Here is a 21,694-nt window from a genome sequence, read left to right as displayed (position 1 = left end):
CACCTCAACCTAACTCGAAAAATACAATTTATAGTATTAAATTTTTTTTTTTTACCCCATTCAATGTCTGACCTGAAATTTTGAAACGGGGTGTGGGTTGGGCCTATAATGGCCCGCACACTCTAATTCAATCCGCGCTCTAACTTACCTCTTCTAATATCTAACCCTAGGCAGACAACTTATTTATACTCTTTAGTTTCTTCATGTTTGAATTAAGTCTCTATGTTTGCTTTATGTTAAGACTAATTTATGATTGCTTTATGTTTGATGTTGGATGGACTACTTTGATTCATGTTTGATGTTAGATTAAACTTTGAATTTCTATCTGTTTGAATATTTGAGTTATTATTTCTATTTGATGATGAAGTTTGAATGTTGGATTGAACTTTGAGTCTTTGATTCTTTGAATGTTGAAACTGACCACTCAACCCACTCCGCACAGCCCCAACCCAACCCAAACATCATTGGGTTGTGAAATTTTTCTAATATCGTTAGGGTCAAATATGTGCAACCCGCACCATTTGAGGTGGAAAAAAAACATTATCCCGCATCAATATGTGCAACCCGCACCATTTGAGGTGAAAAAAAAATATTATCCTGCACCGACCCAACCTATGAACAGCCCTATGTAAAACATGCTTTGAGGAATATTCATGTGAGAAGCAACTAGTGAACCCAAAACGAACCCGTGAAGCAAAAAGAGAAATAACTTTAGAATTTCAATCAAGTTTAACGACCCTTTTAACACTAGTTATCAAAAGCGAAGATATGGAGTGAAATTACATTGGAAATTATCAAACATTCAGTAATAAACATCCACAATATTAAACCACTTTATCTACACATAAGAATTTAAAAGTCCATGACATAGCCAAATGTAAAACAAGTAGAAGTCGCATAACTTCTAGTTCATAACAAAGTCCGTAGGACTATAGATTGTATGACATAATTCAAATTTAAAATATTTAAAAAGGATAGCAAAATATGCTCTTAATATCTTATATTTTTTTGTAATATTAAAATGATACCTTAACACTTTAGAATTTTTTTTTTTTTTTTTTACTTGAGGCAAATTTTAGATGTACAACGACAAAATTACTCTTATAATTAATTTATTCCAGAATTAATTTTTGAAACTACCTAAAAGATTTAAAAAAGTTAAATAAAAAACATTTAGGGCACGTTTACCAAACTGTAAAGGAATGTAATGGAAAAAGGTAATGAGATTGAATACACAAGTAAAGTATTAGGATTAAGGGTCATTCATTCTCTTTCATGTGTTTACTTGACTATTAGACGGTGTAACGGGAAAAAACTTCATTCTCTTTCTCATGTTTACTAAAATTAAAAAAAAAATTATGAATGTAATGACTAAAATATCCTTTTACACAATTAAATAAGCATTAAATGTATAGTAATTCATTAATGGTAGAGAATTAAATTTAGTATTCATTCCCTCTTACAATGAATCAATACTAAGGTGGGTGCAATGATTGGTATTCCATTTTCTCATTCCCTATATTATGTGGGCTCATTAAATTTATATTATTGATTTTATAAGTAAACACATTATTAAATGAGAAAAAGAATCACTCCTAACTTCTCATTTTCCTTTGATGCAAAATAAACGCCCTTAAAGATGGGCCAAAAAAAGGGAAAAGAGGTGGGTCGACGGAGATGATGGATACTGATGAGGTGAAGGGTTGTTAACTGAGGACAGATCTCAGATGGATGGGTGATCGGTACCGATGAGGGATGGGATTGAGCAAGGGCAGATCAGAGCAAGGTGGTAGACTTGGTGATGATTTCGATCCGGTTGCACCGGAGGAGGAGAGGGGTGGCAAGGGCTGGGCGCCATAGGTGGGGGATTAACGATGAATGTTAGGACTTTGGGGTAGGGATTACTCATTTATGGGACTTCTCGTATCTTTTAATGTTTCTAAAATGTAAGTTTTAAAAGTTTTAGCTTCTAATAAGAAGAGCAATTTTGACATTTATGTATCTAAATGGGCCTCAAGGTATTAAAATAAAAAATTTTAGGTGGAACTGCAGATGAGACCTAATAAAAATGTTGTTATCATATTACATCACGATTTTTGGTGGTTGAGATACTATATTAATATCATTAAAAATATGAAATATTAAAAATATGTTTATCAACGTGATTTATTCAAAATATGAACGGTAGCAATCGGATTCAATCTGAAGTTGACCACGAATTCAAAAGGCAGGTCAAGCGGGCTTGGCTTTTTTTTTTTTTTTTTTTTTTTTTTTTTTTTTTTTTTTTTTCTTGGTAGGTGGATCATTACTAAATTGACCGAGTCAAAGAGGTTGTTTCATAGCAAAAAAGAGGTCGTTGTATGGTAACATGTAAATAAATACTTTGGCATTTCAGTGAAGAAAAATGTAAATACAATAGTAGACCAATAAGAATAAGATCAACACCACGCATTAGTAAATGGAAGGTCCACATTACGGACGACCTTTTAGTTGACGCGTTAGACACCACTGGTACTCCTAGGAAACTTTCTTTTTTTTTTCTTTTTTTTTTTCACCTTAGTTTTTATTAAAGTATTTGAGGACATGTAGGCTTCATTCATTTCACCGATTCGAATTTTTAATTTTAAATTTTTACAGTAAAAAGCTCTCAAAAAATGTCACATCTCAACTCGAATTGAAAACTCGAATCCGCGAAGTGAACGAGGCCGTAGAATCACAAAAGTCGTGTATCTCATTCTTTTGGAGGATATTTTACACATTTACGCCTTGTAGGATCTAAGCAACTCGTCCCTTAAACTTTTAATTTTTTATAATTTATCTCTCAAATTTGTGAAATTATTAGTGGTTGCCCTAAATTGGTGACGAAAAAGCAAATCCAATAAAAAATTTTCAATATTTCAATTCAAACGTAGTCTCTTAATTTCTCAACTTTTAATCCCTCAAATTTTACCAAAAAAATAAATAAATTAGCACAAAACTTGTAAAATGCGCGTATTGCCACAATTCTGCAAGTTGGAGGGGCAAATTGCAAAAACCCTATAATTCCAGGGCAAATGTACAAAGTACAGTTACAAAAGACGGCAACAAAAATAACAACTATAAGCAGCTTTGTGACATTATAAATCGGTAAGATTACAACTGTAAACAGTATTGGCTTCCTTGGCCAAGGACTTTCCTTTAAAGTTTCTGATATCCGATGAATTTACAGAAAATACCATTTCACTATATTATGCCTTGCCAATTAGTTAACTTTACATTTTCATATGATAATCACTGCAAAATCTAATGACCTGTTTGGTTCAAGAGTTAGAATTTCAAACAAAATTTTTGTGCACTTGTAGCACAAAAGATTTCAACCAAACTTTTTGGTTGAAAAAAAAAGGCTATGAATGGATCCGAATTACCTTCAGTGTGCATTGGTGGTCTTCACACACAACGTAACCTGAGATTATCAAGTGCACCAACTTTTATCCTGATAACTTTTTTCTTTTTCTTTTTTTTTTTTTCAGTACAAGAAACATGTATATACCATATAAGAATACTTATCTAGTTCACTTAAGCACTGGTTTTAAACATCAATTTTAAATGGATGATTTTTACGACCTTATCAAAAGCAGATAAATATTTCAAATGGGGTGGCATTTACCCCCACCATCCCTGAATTTTGCAAAAAAAAAAAAAGAAAATGGTGGAGCAAGACTATTATATTTAACATTGTAAGTACTGTTGGAGAAATCACTAAAATCACTATGATAATTATAAATCATAAGGTAAAATAAAGCCTCGTTATGCTGTAAATGTATTAGAAGTGAGCAAACATAGATACAACAAGCTTTCTACAGGTATGGAACAGCAGCACCTGAATGTGTTTTGATACCTTTTTGAATGCTGCAGTGCTTGGAAGTTGAAACTTCTCAATTAATCATCGTCGTCATAGAAACCAATTTTTATGCAGCCTTTTGAATCCTTTTAAGACCCTTTGGCTGAGGAACCTTGTTTTAAAGATCTTATGATGATGTCACGTTGAAGTGGAAGAGCCATGATACAACAAATGCAAATACCATACAAGCAAGAAGGAAATTCAGGAAGCGACGACCGTGCCAGAGGCTTCGGGACTCCGAAGAAGACATTGATGCTGAGATTGCAGCAATTGCAGACGCGTTATTGGATTCGTTTGTCTGCTCAGCTAACTCAATCTCACTTGCTCCTGCGACGTTGCGTGCAATGGATTGACAAATCTCACATGTCCTAATCAGAATAGTAGATGTCAAATGTTTCAGGGTCAAACATCTAAGACTACTTTCCATATAAAATGCCACCAGTAAAGCAGCGACTACATCTATGAACAAGAATATAAACCAAACAAATGAGGATTACACCAAGTAACCAGAAATATTTTGAATAAGCTAAGATTAAACGTACATCCCTGCCTCTAATGACTAATGTTAAGGTCAAGAGCTCTAATTTCCCCACCCCCAATTTCAACCAAAAAAAAAAAAAAAAAAAAAAAAAAAAAAAAAAAAACAACAACATTCACACCTACAGTTTTAAAAATAAAATCAAGAATTCAGGTATCAAGGGCATTATCCTTGGCATCAATTGTAAAAAAGCTTCAAGCATCCTATAGGTCAATGTAGACTAAAAAACTAACCAAATCAGGCTCTAGTAGCCTTTTTAGAGTGCCAGCCACTAAATGTGCATAATTAGGTTGAATTTTGGATCCTTAAAGATATTGGAATCTACAATAATCTAAATAATCTTGTAGGAAAGCAAGAGAACAATGTGAATTATGTGTTACTCAACTTTAACTAGAACATACACAAAAAGTTATAGTTTCACCGAGCATAATGATTGAATAGAAAAATGCGGATCTGCACATGGGATCAAAGTGATGTATAGTGCAACTGTAAGCCATAATATTATGCAAAGATGGCTAAATTGAAAAGAAAAAACAATTGGGTGTTACATGATCCACTTCCATAAATAGAATCAGAAGAAAACATGAAAAAGGAAAAAAAAAAATATAAATAGAGTTATTAAACTCCAAAGAGGAGAGAGAAATAAGGAAATCTGTTGGTGTTACTTAGAAAAAGAACCAAGACATCCCAAATGCTTCTCTTTGCTTTACTTTTTTTTCCCCCAATTTTCTCTTCAACGCAATCTTCTTTACTTTTCCCACAATTAAGCAAAAGCTTTCCTGTCTGCATGCCTGCAGGAGTCTTCCACATAATGCAAATCCACTTTTCCAGTCCCAGTTTAACCCATAAATTACTCAAAAAACTGAACCAAAAACACATCTAATTAATTCAGCTCAAATTCTCCTCTTTTGTTACGTGATCAACATTATTATTTCTTCCAATTCCTAAATCATCTCAATCAACTAATAATTGAATTAGAGGTCTCTCAACTAACAACAATTAACAAAACAAAACACATTTTTAATTCACTACAAAGGATTCATTAAACATGCATAATGCAAAGACCCACCAAACCAAAAATAAAAACTATGAAAACCAAGTACAAACTGAGGTTATCAAGAAAAGAAACATATATTAGGGGAAAAAAAGATGAGATTTTTTTTTTAACTCACTTATTTCCTTTAATCTTGAACCAAACCTCGGCGCAGTTCTTGTGTGCAGAACCCAAATCGTCCTTGCAAGAACAACCCAATTCAATAGGAACACCAGATTCATGGCTGTTGCTCTCCAAACCCAGATGACAAATCCTACAATCTCTCTCTACTTTGGCCAAATGCACCTTAATCTCAGAAACCCCATTCTCAGTTTCCACTTCCAGTACTCTCACAGAACAATCAGAAGCAGCAGAAGAAGCTCTCCGAGAATCATGAATTATACCAGCCTCGGGATCACAAACAAACTGAAAACTGTACTCGTCGTACGAACCGCCGGTCGTCGAGAAGAACTGGGAATAGCAAGAGCCTTCGTCGGCGTCGGAGAAGCAAACGCTCCCGTCGGCACTGACGTCACTCCCGCCGATCGAACGGTGGTGGTTAGTCTGATGACCTTGTCCTTGCTCTAACTCAACGTGGGAGTGGGACATTTTTCGAGCCCAAATTTCATAGACCCAGAAGATAAAACTTGGCTACAAAAATTTTGGAAAACTTGCTTTGTGAGTTTTTTTTTGGTGTTTTTTTCTCTTTTTGAGGAGTTGTGATGATCAAATCCGGAGATTTAAAGAAATGGGTATTGGGTTAGGTGACCCTTTCAACTCCATAAGTTGATTAGCTCGGAGGAGAGGTTAGAGATGAAGGTTTTGGAGTGGAAAAAAGTGCAGAGAGAGAAAGAGAGAAGATAGAGAGAGAAAAGGAAAAAACAATGGTCTCTGAGATAAAGACTCATTCTTTGGAAACTTGGACTGAAACACACTGCAGAGAGAGAGGAAGAGCAACGTGCAGTGTGTGCTACAGCAAAACTCACAAGAGACTTTTCATTATCACTGTATATTATAGAATACAGATTATAGATATAGATATATAAATAGATAGATTATAAATTAAAATATAAATAAATAAATAAATAGGTGTACAAAATAGAGCAATGTGAGGGACACCAATTCTAATCTTAATTACATTGTATCAATTTATATGACATAGAATTATTATTTTTATTGGTAAATATAGTAATTTATTATTAATTTACAGGGTAATTTTTAAAACAACTATCAATAAAATGATGATGACAATTCGTAAAAAATATGAGACTATTTTTTCCCCTTTTTTGCTTAAAGGCATTGTTTTTGTAAATATAGAAAATGTCCACAATCCCACAAATACAATATTAAAATATTCATTATTATGACATGTTTGTATATTTGGGCAACACATATTTTATTTAAGAATAATACTTAATAATATGTAATTTATCCTCTTACTTCAATGTTATCACATTTACACAAAAAAATTAAGGACGTTTTTATGGTGGAGTAAGTTATTTTGTTTCACCAATAGAATTGTGTTTTTATCGTTAAATTAATTTTCAGTGTTTAAATTTATAATATGAGTAATTATATGTGGCGTGTATAAATTTTTAATATGTATTTACACAATATAACCATTAAAAAATTAACCTAATAATTAAAATTAATTGTTCTCATCAGTGGAGTAAACAAGGATGCTCCACTATAAAGATTCTCAAAAATTATAGGTCCTATGAAAAGTATTACATTTATCTTCTCTTAGGCTGATGGAATTTTTTCAATCGAACTAATAAATATGTATATGTATATGTATATTATAAAAAAAAAACATTAGTTTTGATTATTATTTTGTTTAATTTAAGGTGGGAAATTTAAATTTTATACCTCAAAATAGAGTAAGATGTAGATTTACACTAATTTATGTCCGTAATCATGATAATTATAATATATAAAATAGTGAAATAAAAAATAATTCACACTACTATTATTTAAAAACTTTTTAAAAACTTATGTGTATTGTTGTAAAATGAATTAAACTATTTTTTTAATATCAAACAAAATAAAGCAATAAGTAAATTATTTTCATTCCAGATAAAACTAAATAAAATATACAATTTAAGTAGTAACTAAATACTCTTTTACAAAATTTCAATGAGTTTAACAATATTATAGAGTAAGCCACTTGAGGCTAGCTCAAATAGTTGAGTGTGTGTGTGAATCCGTTAAAATTAAAATCTTCAGTGATTTTATTTCTTATTAATTAAATGCGAATATTTAGAAAAAATAGTAAAATGAAAATTATAGAACACACCTCCCAAAATTATAATAATGTAGAGTGACTTTATTCGTTTTGTGAATTATTAATAATACATGTTATAATTTCGAATCATATATAGTGTGAAAAGATGTATTTTGGTAATAAAAAAAAAAGAAAAAGAAAAGAATTAATTTTTTGAATAAAAAATAAATAAATAAAAAAGAAAAGGAAAAGTTGGTGAGGGATTTGGTGGCGAACCAGAATCCATGTGGTTGGGAGATTCTGTACCTCTAATGGCTTCCAAGGCATTGTTTGAAAGATCTCTGTTTTGCTGACCAAAAAAAGGACCACGTACACCTTACCATTTCCGATTCCCAATTCCCAAATCTTTTTACGTTAGTAAAAACAGAGAAGAATCAAGAAATTAATATATTTTTTAAAATTTTTTATCGCCGTTTTGTTTTTCTCTAAGAATATTAAACGGATAAAGTCATCGCTTTCTGTATGAAAAGACGGATTAGTCCCCATCATTAGAAAAACAATGCAAGAAAGTAAGGCAGAAAAAAAAACAACCTCAAACGTCAAGTGTAATTATGTCAGCAAGTGTGCATTTTTGGATAATAATAATTGTCTTTGTCTTTCAGTTAGGCGATACTTTAATCAGTACTCTACGGTACGATAATTGTAGTAACTGACGAGCTACCACTTCTTGCTTTTCATTCTAGTTTTCGGTTTGTGGTTCAAACAGTTGGACCGTACATCATGTGATGCATTGGGATGAATGGACTTGATCTGGTAGGGTGTAAAAAGTTTTCTATGTAGCCGCAGCACAAAAGAATGATATATATATATATATATATATAATGTAATTTCCTTAGAATTCTATTTATTGTAATTTGTTTTGGAAACTTCATTTTTTCAAATTTTTAGTAATGGAATAGTTAACTTCATTTTTTCATTTTTTTCAATTTTTTTTTTCATGTTTTATGTTTTTATTTGTATTGTAATAACGATGATGGTGTCATCATCTACCGGTGTTATGTCTTGATTAGACGGTGGTCTCTCTCCGCTTTAAGTTCAAGTTATATAGGTCTCATTCACTCCGCAGATTCGAGTTTTCAATTTAAGCTGAGATGTGACATTTTCTGAGAGTTTTTCATTGTAGTAGAAAAAGTTAGATGTGATATTTATTGAGAACTTTTTACTGTAGAAATCTAGAACTGAAAACTCGAATCGGTGAAATGAACGAGACCATAGTCTATTTTGGGACTGGGATGTGGTTCATCTGGAGTTGTTTTAAAGTGTTCGAACCATGTTATAGTGTCACTAATTTGAGAAGTTCTCTCCATTATTAAGTAAGAAGTGCGTTTATATTATTTAGTTATGTGAGTAGCACCCGATTCTTAACTTTACTTTTATCCTATATCTTAACTTTTAGTTATTTTTTAATGAAGTTATGTTGTTGCCTTTAAAAAAAAAATTGGAAGTAGGGACCACATCATAAGGTCAGTGAAGCTTATGTCAATGTGCCTTTGCGTGAACAACACAAAAACTCTAATGTTTATATTGCAAAGTTGGAAAGAGAAATAAAAAATAGATTTAACGAAAGATGAAGAGAGAGCTCCCATGAGAACAATGCTATGAATCTATTTGCTACTTAAGACCTACTACTCTTAAGTTTACATGTGTTTATATCAATTTAGAAAAAAAACAATTAAAAATAATAATATTTTAAGTACATGTTAAAAATTGCCACATGTTGCACATGAAAACAAATAAAAGTGCCTATTCTCATATTGAGACAGGTTAATAACTCACCCCAACTTAGGATACTTGTGACTTGTGAGATAACTTTGATGAAGACATAAAAGTAATTCTTTCAATGTTCTGCTTCAATTATTTATGCAAGAGTATATAGTTTTTTAGTCATTATTCTTGTTTAGGAAAAGAAAATGAATTTCTTTCAATAAAATGAAAATAAAAAGAATTACCTTGTTTTTATATTTCTTTTAACAAAACAAAATAAAAAGGATTTATTTTTCAAGGATAAAACCAATTTTATAATAGGTAATTTTGGTCGTTTAATGATTCTTTACTTTTCTAGTAGGCAAGGTAGGGAACGTATCTAATTCTTGAGGTTTATTTTTTTTTTATTAATTATCTAATTTTATAGTTGATGCACATGTTTAAGAATTGAGCTCATATGTTCTCTTGTTGATTTCTTCTTTCGTGTCTCTCAATAAGATTATGTCACGTTAATTAAAATGTTTTAACTTTTATAACTTTTCAATTGATGTGGTGTGAAATTATAATTGACATGACATTTTAATTGACGTGGTATAATTTTATTAGAAGGACATTAAAAGAAACGCTAATAAGGAGACATATGAGTTTGATTCCATGTTTTCTAAGTTCTTTTTCTTTGAGTGATGCTAAAAAAAGGGACATATCATGGAAACTAATCAAACGAAAACAAATCGAACTAAACCGATTGATTCTTATTTTTTTAATGGTTTGATTTGGTCAATTTTTTTTTTAAATTTTTTTTACTGGTTTGGTTAGTGATTTTAGATTTTTCAAACCTTAAAAACTATTCAAACCAATCAAAATTCTTTCATAATTTTTTAAAAATAAATTTTGTACTTTCATATTTCATTTTATTTATGGTTGCAGTTTTTATGGTTACTCCATTATTTATCCATCAATGTGTATCATTATTTTAACTATAAGATATTAATTCGATGGTTGTAATAAATTAGATATTTGACTAAAAAAATTATAAAAATTAATAAAATTAAATTCTTATAATGTCACATCATCAAATTTCTATATTTGATGATAACAAGCAATAAAAACGTAATCATTAAAAACTCGTCCATATATATTTCACTCTATATACACACGTTATCTTTTGTCATAATTTAATTTTATTGTTATATTTTATGATTTAAATAAAATTTTAACAAGTTAAAAGTTTTGAAAATCATTAATTGTTAATTTTATAATATTAATTTAAACTTTTCACACTTCAAGAATTACAAGTCCAAACCCATTAAATCAAACCACCCAATCAACTATGAACAACCCTACTTTTCTTTTCTCACTCATCAACTTTGTCTTGGTTGAAATTACCAATATTTTGCCCAAGAGCTCCTCATATTTTTTTGCCCCTATAACAAAGTGTGTTACAAATATTCTACTAGTTTTCCGTTCTAAGACTTTTTAATTGAAATGTTTAGGCATTTTTTTTAAAATTAATTATATCCTAAAATTTGATCTTTATATTTTCAAATTTCATTATTAAGCTAGTATTTTGAAAAAAAAAAAATTCAATTATATCCCCAACTTTAACTTTTAAATATGTCGGTATTTTCAAAGATAAAACCCCTCAATAAAGTAGAAATTAAGAGAATATCACTTCATTGTGTGTGTATTTTTTTTAATCATTTTGGTATCTTGTGAAATGCCCAAACTATCTTTTTCATTAATTAACAAAAATGCAAAATTTTTAAAAATATTTTCTGAAAATATTTGACAACATTTAAAATTCAGAAAAAAAAAAAACCTAACATCTTAAGAAGTTTTAAAAACAATAAGAGCTTCACAAAGAGCATCTACAAGATATGAAAATAGGTTGCAAATAATTTTTAGGAGTAAACTTCTAAAGCATACATGAAACGCTAAAAACGACATTCATATATGGGTTTATTTGATTCGCGAGTACGGATTAGTGTGGCTTTGAACCTATGCGTTTGAACAGAAAATCCAAAGAGAGATTTATATTCATAAGATAATTCCACCACATGATTTCATTTAGCTTGTCCTCTTGTTTTTTGTAAACTTAATTTGTATGGATAATATGTAACTGAATATGTACAATGTACCTGTAGTTTGAAAGATACTTCTTTGCACTGGAATCTTATTCTTCTTTCACTTTTCTTTATTGCTCTAAAGAATTTCTCTTTGTGGGGTCTTCTCAATGCAATTTGTGGGTAATTTCTTTCAATAACACTGGAAATTAAAACAATTTGCAATCCAACAACTCCAAATGCATTGAAACCGTTTTGAATCCCTTTCATACGTCAAAGGTGTGAAAGCAAAACACTCTTTTTCGAAGAATTCAAAGAGGAGCACATCAAATTACAATGTGGTGGGGATCGCTGGCTTTAATGGCCCAGTGGGTGCAGCTGAATCTTCCATTCGGGCTTCCTCTGATTGAGTGTTACCTTTTATCTTCTTCTCTTTTTTTTTTTTTTTTTTTTTTTTTTTTTTTTTTTTAAAGAAAATTATTTTGGGAAAATTGTAGTGGGTCCCTTTTTTTAAAAACATAATTGGAGAAGAAATAACCCTTTTAAATATTGTTAAAAAATGACCTGTTTTGTAAGAAAAATTTCCAGATTTCAGAACTGTCCCCTAATGCAGTGTAACTAACCTTACAGAAACGTTTTTGACACGGTCATGAACTAAGCGACCGGTAAGTCGCGACCTTGAGTCATAAAGTTTGTCGTCCATACGGCGGTCTATGTTGTAAAGGTACTTAGGCAGAATGGTTGGCAGTTTTTTTGGTCAATGTGTGTATGGCACTTTTTTTTTTTTTTTAAATTTAATAACAGGCGGGAGAAGACAAAACTGCGAAGTGGCCGAGGAAGGCGGGTGGGTGGCAGATGATTTGTGGGTGAATTGGGCATGTTATGACCCAATGGATATTGTTGAAAAAAAAATATGATAAACTCATATTTTAAACGCATTGGTTTAAGATTTTTACACTTTATTTATAATAATACCTTTTTAATTAATTATTTTTTAATTAAAAGGTATTAATTAAAAGTAAACAGTGAAAATTTAAGACCCATGTATTTTAAGAAATATTTACATTTTTTCCCAAAAAATAAGCATTAAAAACTGAAAACAAAACTAATTAATAAACACTCTAGCATATAAAATTAAAATATATCTCATACATATTTCATTATAGCATAAATATGAATAGAGAGTTTGCGATGAGGAGCATAGAGGGCCCGTTTTCAATGAAATGCTATCATATATATAAAAGGAGCATAGAGGGCCCGCCCACAATCGGGCAGAGTTGTTTTGGTGGACCCACCTACACAGCGGTCTAACAAGTTGATAGCTTTTGTTATGTGTCCCTACCTTGTCGTGACAATATTGCAGCTCTATCTCGTGAAGTTTGTCGCTCATTTTAGCGGTTCGTTGCGGAGACGAGTATTTTGGGCCTGTTTATTTATGTTTTTATTTTTATTTTTTATATTTTTTAAAGTAAAAAATTGAAAACAGGTGTTAAAAACACGTTTGGTGTAAGTTTTTTTTAAAAATAAAAATAAAATTGTTTTTATCGTTTTGTGGAAATTAGAAAACAAAAAAAAAGTGTTTTCTCCATTTTCGTTTTCTTTTCCTTTTCTCTCTCGTTTTCTCTTCAGCCTCCCCTGTCTGAGTTTTTTTTTTCCGCTTCAGCCATTCTACAGCCATTCACCACCGGCGCCGCTCAGAGGTATGGCGCGATTCTCGTCGTCTCCGGGGCCGACGGCGACGAAGGAGCACATCTTGCTCGCCAAGCAAGTCGGCGTCCCCCCCCAACTCTTCTCCGACTGCCCACCCATCCCCCCCACCATCAACACCGGGGCATCACCATCAACACCGCCACCGTCGAGTACGACTGCGAACTGCCACTACGCCCACGTGGATTGCCCCGGCCACGCTGACTACGTCAAGAACATGACCACCGGCACCGCTCAGATGGATGGCGCGATTCTCGTCGTCTCCGGGGCCGACGGTGACGAAGGAGCACATCTTGCTCGCCAAGCAAGTCGGTGCCGCCCCCCCCAACTCTTCTCCGACTGCCACTACGCCCACGTGGACTGCCCCGGCCACACCCCCCCACCCCACTCTTCTTTCTGCAGTTTTGATGTATATAAAACAGAAACAAAATAGGCCCAATAAATTTAATAATATTATTTATTTAATATATTATTATTTAAAATATTATTACATGTTTTTAAAAATTAAACCACCAAACGCAGTTTCAGTTTTTTTTAAAACTGAAATCAATCTCTGAATAAAACTACCAAACGCATTTTCAGAAATAATTCCAAAATGAAAATGAAAACGTTTTCATTTCTATTTTCATACAGAAAACAAAATCATTTTGAAATCAATTTCAAACGCACCCTTTAGGTAACTTAATGCTAATGAGATAAGAGTTTGGGGCTAAGACAACTAGGGGAAGGAGATAAGTCTAGAATTAGGGTTAGGGTTTTCAATTTGAGGCTTTAAAGTTTTTCAATTAGGGTTAGGGATTTTAGGGTCAGGTTTTTCAAATTCAAGGATTTTTAACTCTATGGCAAGGATTGCTATTTTCAGTATTTATCAATAAACCTATTTCTTTAATTATTTAAAAATTATTTACTATTATATGATCTATCAATATTTACAAATATTTATTGAATATTTACTAATGTTTACAAATTTTTGCTTAGTATTTATTTACAAATATTTATATAATATTTATCAAAATTTTACATAAATACATCAAAAAAATATTTACCAAATATTAATAAATTTCTTTACTCAATAAATACATGATTTACAAATATTTAAATAATATGCTTTTAAATTTATAACTTAGAAAATTCATATTTTCTAATGTTTTCCTTAGTAAATACATGCAAATAGACAATTTATCAACATTTATAGGATATTTACAATTTTTTTACTTAGCAAATGGACGTTTAACCAATATTTACCTTTACTAAATTTTTATTTTTTAAATACTCTATTTATCAATATTTATGTAAAATTTACGAATCTACATACATTAAATTAAATTTTAATTAATAATAAAAGAGTAGTACGCTACGTTTGTACCACAAGGAAGTAAAATTTTTTTAATTGGTAAACAATAAATAAAATTTACCAATCTACATACATTAAGTTAACTTTTAATTAATCATAAAAGAATAGTACGCTATATTTGTAGCCACAATGAAGTTAAAGTTTTTTATTGGTAAACATGATTTACCAATTGATTTTCTCGCAAATATATGCTTACATTATCAAAATTTCTCTCACAAAATTTGAATTTAGTTCGGTCTTTATACTGCATGTTCAAATGACATTCTCAAATAAAGGAAAAAAAAAATAAAAAAAGGAAAAAATTATCAAAATGAGATTCTCAAATAAAGGAAAAAAATTTTAAAAAAAAAAGAAGGAAAAGGCTTCTCTCTATCTCGTATTTATTTATTTGTTTATTTATTTATTTGTTTTATTTATGTATTTAAGAGAACAATATATTATGAATTCTCTGAGAAGCAATAATGTGACTGCTCCAAATAGTTTTTTGATCGAACTGCCCCAAACACGTAGACAAAAAGTAAAAAGGTTAAAAGAATCGCTTAGACTAGTGATCTGTCTTTTTCCTAAACAAACTTCAAAATCACATTTGAGGCACGAACTGGTTAAAAGGCTGCAAATCATTAAGCAAATCTCGACAAGAAAACATGCAAAATGCAGAGCTCAGCCATTGTGTCCTTAACTGCTCTAAACTCAAGAAGTTTCAGAATTCCTGACGGGAATCCCCTTTAATCCACATGCAATATAACCTTGCAAAACTTGCATAAAGAGAAAACTACGTCTTCAACATTTATACAACGAGGAGTCACGCCGAAAAGAAAAAGGGTAATATATATATATATATATATAAGTAAAAAGGAATCATTTTCTCTCCATTACATCGTTATGATTGGCAACTTTTTGGATGGTTTTATGACCAACATTGTCATGATACCAAGTAGCTCACTTAAGCAACCCCTCTTCTTTTTCTTCAGAATACCTAGCGTGACTATAGTTGTCAGTTTACCTAATTTAGGACTCGTTCTGAAAATATACTCAAACTATGATTTTTAATTTTAACGTTTGAAATTTAAATTTTTTATGAGAAAAAAGCACTGTAACAAAATTAATAATTTAAATTTGAGTATATAAAACAAACGAGCCCTTAGTAGTTTAGTTCGGACATTTTCATTAAACGGGCAAGCAGTCGATATTTTGATCAACCGAATGCCATATTTGACACTTTCACAGGAGAGCTCTAAATGTTCAACTATGAAGGAGAGCTTAGCCTTTAGAAAGCAGGCCTTGCTTTCTTAATGTCACAGAGATCAAACAATCATTCAATGCAAACCTGTGAAATGATACGAGTGCCATGACAAGATTACCCTGGTGGGCAATCGGAACGGAAGTGAGTAGCGGATGTGCCGTAGAATATACAGAACCTTCCAACTTATGGTGAAAAAGGCACTAGAAATAACAAGCTCTGACATGTGAAATATAGAACCCCCAATAAACTTTGTCTATACTTAATTAACAAACATCTTCTGATGCAGCGGGGAATATGATCTAATTTTGGAAATAACTCATGCCTCACTGAGGGATAGAACCCCCAAAGGACTAAAATGTGTCAAATAAGCAGGAAAGAACAAACCCAGCAAGGGATAGTGGAAGAGCCAAGACAAAGCATGGTTAGAGAAAACACGCTGAAATATAGAAGATTGTATAATTCTACTTGTGGGGAAATAAGGAACCAAGGTTTCTACAGCTAATTGCAGCTGGAAGGAAAAAAAAAAAAAAAAAACTTTATTCGGGTCAATAGCGTCGCTTCGATTTCTCCTGAGCTACCTAAATACAAGCCTACATGGAAAATAAGAAATACTACTATTCCCACTTCCCATGGAAAATAACTCAAAGTACAAATTTTCACTAAACCGCCAGTTCCGACTAACACATCACAACTAAGCCACATAACCTTCCAGTAGGTAAACCATTTATGAATTAGGTATTTAGACGGCAAGAATTAAAAACAAAGGCTGGTCAAACCTTGTGTGTTTTCCTCTTCTATTGACTATTAGCCACAATGAAAATTCCGACCCTGGGAAAAAAAATATCCATGAAAACACTGGCCCCAAATACAATGTCTCTAGACCTTAAAACCTTCCGAAACCTTCTGCATCTTGCAAATTTTGTACTTCCCGCCAATACTGGGATATAATTATTCACAAATTCCCGAGTCCCCAGTTTTAGCATGCAGTAAAGCATCATGTAGCAGTCCTAGGTAGATAGGACATTGGTTTTAATCCCCCTCAAGTTCTCCCTTCTCTCTTCAAAAAGCATACGATTACCCATTCTACTGTCCTCAAAATGCCCCATTTGCACTTGAGATCCATGAGATATAATTCTACCAGCTGCATCACCCATTGCTCTAACAGTGCTATTCTCCAACCCACTTTTAAGCCAGGCAAGGTTGCTTATGTCAGTGCCAATTGCAGCCAGTTCAAAACTTGAAAATGCTAGAGGCTCTGAAAAATCAACAAATTCTGGCCCTAACAAAGAGGTTCGAGCATTCTTACCATTTTTTATCCCACAGCAACCATGGCCACATTGATGAGGCACTGACCTCGCAACGCATTCCGCTTCAAGCAATTTGAAAATTTCAGTATCAAGTTTTGATGCTTGAACCAAAGGTCCTTGCATCAGGGCTGTCCTTCGAAATGATGACAATGGTTCTTGGCCATCTAAGGGGTTATATACACTGAAAGCACTAACACGTGCCACTGGTCGAAACAGCGTAGGTGGCTCTTGTACTTCATGAATAAACTGACCTTCTGTTGGCAGCCTGAATTCATTCTGATCAACCATATGCTCCATGGTACAAAGATCTCTTCCTTCCATGGACTTGAATGAATTGACATCACCACATGACATGGTTTCTTCAGATGATGCTTTGGTTTTGTCCAAACTTACATCTTCCATAACATTGACAGGTTCGAACTTAACTTTTCCAAGTTCTATACACCGACGCCTCAAAGTGGAATTCCAGTGGTTCTTAATAGCATTATCTGTTCTCCCAGTAAGAAGCCTAGCAATTGCTGCCCACTTGTTTCCATGAATTGCATGGGCTGCAACTATGATCTGGTCCTCCTCATCTGCAAGAAATTTAGTGTCATCAGCCTTGAAAACATCATAGAAGTGTGCATGGGGAATATTGGTGATTTGTATGTCTCACGACTTGTCTGCATATCATTAACATTGCATCTTACAGAGCAACATAAATGGACAACAATGAGAGTCTTTGACGACGGTCCTTACACTTCAGTTCAAATAAGAGAACTAGAGGTAGTCAATTATATTCAAATCGATTTACATGATTTCAGCCAGTCTAGATTTATAATTCTTGGACAACATTGTGAGTAACAATGTCATGATGAATTCCTTGTTGACATTAGTGGTTCCGTCAATAACTAAGACCACCTTCCTACTCATGCCTTTACATTCCAAAAGCAATAGAATATTTTTGCCTTCTACAGACTCTCCATCCCTCCTTTTTACATAACCAAATTCAGGTAGGTACGTACATTGACTGTTGACAAAAACAGAAAACTCAAAGCTAAAACAACAAAAAACTAACTGAATTCTGTATCAAATCCTCAGAAACTGACATTTTTGCAAGTATAAAAGATGTATTACAACTCCAAATGCCAATTAAAAGAAAACTACATTTTTCATTGTGACAATTAAATGCTAACATGGGATCCGCAAGATTTGTGCAAAACTAATGTTGATGGCAGACACATTTTGGTCTGTCACGTTGGTTCAGTATAGCATTCAGTTACATACAAATTGGAAGCACACATAACGAGCTCACTAAGAGGTAAACCTTGAAAAACTCTTCATGGATGTTGGCTTAAAAAGGTTATTTGCAAACGGTTGAAATGAGACATAACATCAATGGAATTTGTGAATGAGACACATATAATCAAAATAGAGCTACAAGTCTGAGAGAGTGCAAAAACATGAACAAGAAGCCCAGATGAGACCAATGACAGATCCAGGATTTTGATTCTGTGGGTGCAAAAATAAGGACTAAAAATAATAACAAAAAGCCTCCGACTCCAAAAAGTTCATACTCCATATGGCATTCAAAATCATGTAAAACTTCTAACCTTTTCAATAGTGATATTTTATTAAGTATTATGCATATTCCAAAACAATCTCATATATATAAAAAAATAAAATAAAAAAAATACCATTGAAACTAATCTCTTAAAAAAAGTTCATAAATTTCTATAATATCTTACAAATAAACATGAGTTTATGTGTGTGTGTGTGTGTGTGTTTATCTCAATATGTTAATTGTGGCTATTGAAGCTAACACATCTTGGAGAGCAACTAAACTTTTGATATAAAAGTAATGAGAAATAAGGTTAGAGGAAGGAACGTGATAGAAAAAATATGAGATGGAAGGGAAAAAAAAAAGAACAAGAAGAATAGTAGTGGTGCAAGTCCCAATGACCATAGATAGAACCTATCCAATTTTTACAATGTGATGGTTAGCTGTTCACGGACTAGCTGCACCTACCGTTTCTTTTTTGGAGTCAATATCAGCAATGCAGTTTATCCAACGATAAACCTAATCCGAATCATAGAGCTACGACACAATCAAACCCGAACGAACAATGAATCATAGTTCTCATACTATGTAAGTAATCTATTTTACATATTCCGTTCTTCAGATAGTAGCATACAATGAGAATATCCCACGATCGTGGAAACAGGAGAAGAATAGAAAAATAGAGAGAAAATAAAGTGAAAGGATATAGGAGGAAAAAGAAAAATTTAAGAGAGTGAGACTTTAGGGGAAAGAAGAAAAAAATAAAAAGAGATGGTTATTTGAATATGGGCAGACTGAAATGTAAATAAATCAAATGAGTTTTTAAACTACGGACGAGAGTGTATTCAGTGTAATGTAGTTAAGCCCAAAAGGTAGACTAGCTTAGCAAACAGCCCAAAGACAATCCCGTGGGGGCACAACCTATAGCGTAGATATAAATTGAAGACAAAAAAAAAAAAAAAAAAAGGACAAATGTATGCATAGAATCGCAGATTTCCTGGTTTTGGAATCGCAGATTTGCAGAAGAATTTATCCAGTATAATCGAGCATGAGCATAGAACCTTCACTAACACCCGTTACTTGGTAAATTTTCTACACTAAAAATGCATGCAAAGAATTTTTCCTGCATAATTGAGAACGAAGCCATACTTTCACTAATCCCCTGTTACTCTAATTGAGCACGAATATAGAACTTTAACTAATAGCAAAAAAAAAAAAAAAAATGTCAATATCAATTTGTTCGCTTTTCCTACTTTTAAATTTCAAAGCGAGTCAGATTCTAAGCTATTTCAAACGCACCCAATAAGTAGAAAAAGAAAATATGTTATCTACATCTTTACCATGAGGCATGAGCTCTGCTTTTGAACCAAAAATCTGCACCCACCTGAGCAAGTCTAGAGACATAAGCCTCACAATACGTTCAGCCTAAATGAAACCACTAGTATCCAATTTGAGACCCTCTCATAAGTCATAAGGCTTACCAGGCTAAATACAGTTTCACACTAACACAAGCTTTGCAAGGCTGAAATTGAATTGAGACTGTAAACGCCATCATGCCTAGTAAGGCCCAGGAATAGAATAAAATCCATCTAGTGAAAGTGCAAAATTTCTATGTCAAAAAAGTCAATTTGGAAAAGGCTTATCCATTCCTGTTCTATCACTTACTCACACACACCCACACACCCACACAAAGGCTTATCCATTCCTCACTCAGATGTCAATCAAGGCACATCTGAAAATCAATTGTGAAAATAGTCATGATGGCGAAAACCATTTGAGCAACGAATCTTCTCTATTACACAATGCCAGGGTTATTAAATTTACTGACAATTATTACGACTGAATGTGCTCAAAACTTCAAGTACTTCATTTACAACATTAAGTCGATCGATTGAGAAAATACTCAATTTAGGGAGCCCTATAACTATTTTTCACCTAACAGTGTGCTGTACGACTCAAGTCATGTAATGTGTCAAAATTGTTCCAATACTTTGGTGGACATGTGCAATATGATCTTTCTCTTCATCGTTACGAGGCAGAACTAGTGCCAAGCTTCTCATATTTTAGCTCAAATTGTATACCATACATACACTTGCACAACGCATGAACGATCTCATTGCACAGATTCATAAATGAAAAAAAAAAAAATATATATATATATATATAATATAAAATCTAATTGCTCAGAGAATTAAGAGTTCTTCACACCATAATGATTCAAAATAGATGCAACTTAAACATTGTAAGTTCAGTTCTAAAATGTAATGCCAGACAAATTACAAACTCATAAATTTTATATCAGAAATGCAAAACCCTTAATTTCGGACAAAAAGAACCAAAAATGGTTAAGGAAACAAACTGTTCAAGAGCAAAATGAGAGCGAGAAGAACGAAGCAAATGAGTTTGGATTAAATAAAAAGAAGAATTACCAGAAAATGGCTTGCGTTTCACGGCGGGATCAAGCTGATTACACCATCGAAGACGGCAAGACTTCCCGGATCGGCCGGCGATTCCGCGGGCGATCAAGCTCCAATTCCTCGCTCCGAACTTGCCCACCAGCCGGCTAAGAATGGCGTCTTCCTCCGGCGACCAAGGCCCTTTCACTCTGTCTCTACTCGCTTTACCTCCGCCACCGGCGAAAGCGGCCTCGTCGCCGCTGCCGCCGCCGAAGGAGAGGTCCTCGGCGTCTCCGCCGCCGTCGATTTCGGAGACGACGGTGAGAGCGCCGTTGGTTTCCATGGGGAATTGGTGTGGGCGTGCACAGTATCTACCAGACTTAACTGCAAGAGTGTTGTTCCATGGAAAGACAGCTGAAGAGATTTATAGGGCATTTCTTTCGGGATTTTCTACTTTACCGGTTTTTTCTTTTCTTTCCTTTTCTTTTCCCTCCAACTAGGTCGTTTTCTCTAAATTACATATTTGTCCTTCGCTACTTTGGCAAATTACGTTGCACGCACCAGTTGAATGTCCTTCGCTGTAGGGACCTCCTTATACAAGGACACTTAATTAAGTACGAAAGGGTAAAAAATGTGTGTTAAGTA

At 33.0% G+C, this 21,694-nt stretch overlaps 2 protein-coding genes across 2 annotated transcripts; both read right to left on the bottom strand.

Annotated features, from left to right (window-relative positions):
- Positions 1 to 3,694: 3,694 nt before the first annotated feature.
- On the bottom strand, positions 3,695 to 6,443 carry LOC21406400. The gene is made up of 2 exons (XM_010103549.2): positions 5,591 to 6,443; positions 3,695 to 4,248 (listed from the first exon to the last, which is right to left on the bottom strand). The coding sequence occupies exons 1-2, from the start codon at positions 6,058 to 6,060 to the stop codon at positions 4,008 to 4,010; spliced, it is 711 nt and encodes a 236-aa protein (XP_010101851.1). The 5' UTR covers positions 6,061 to 6,443; the 3' UTR covers positions 3,695 to 4,007.
- Positions 6,444 to 16,281: 9,838 nt separating this feature from the next.
- Positions 16,282 to 21,465, bottom strand: LOC21406399 (transcription factor MYB1). The gene is made up of 2 exons (XM_010103548.2): positions 21,083 to 21,465; positions 16,282 to 17,688 (listed from the first exon to the last, which is right to left on the bottom strand). Exons 1-2 carry the CDS (start codon positions 21,390 to 21,392, stop codon positions 16,814 to 16,816), a joined length of 1,185 nt encoding a protein of 394 aa, XP_010101850.1. The 5' UTR covers positions 21,393 to 21,465; the 3' UTR covers positions 16,282 to 16,813.
- Positions 21,466 to 21,694: the final 229 nt, after the last annotated feature.

Source organism: Morus notabilis, unplaced genomic scaffold, assembly GCF_000414095.1.
Source record: "Morus notabilis unplaced genomic scaffold, ASM41409v2 Scaffold5, whole genome shotgun sequence".
Lineage (NCBI taxonomy): Eukaryota > Viridiplantae > Streptophyta > Magnoliopsida > Rosales > Moraceae > Morus > Morus notabilis.
This window is presented reverse-complemented; position numbering and strand designations above follow the sequence as displayed.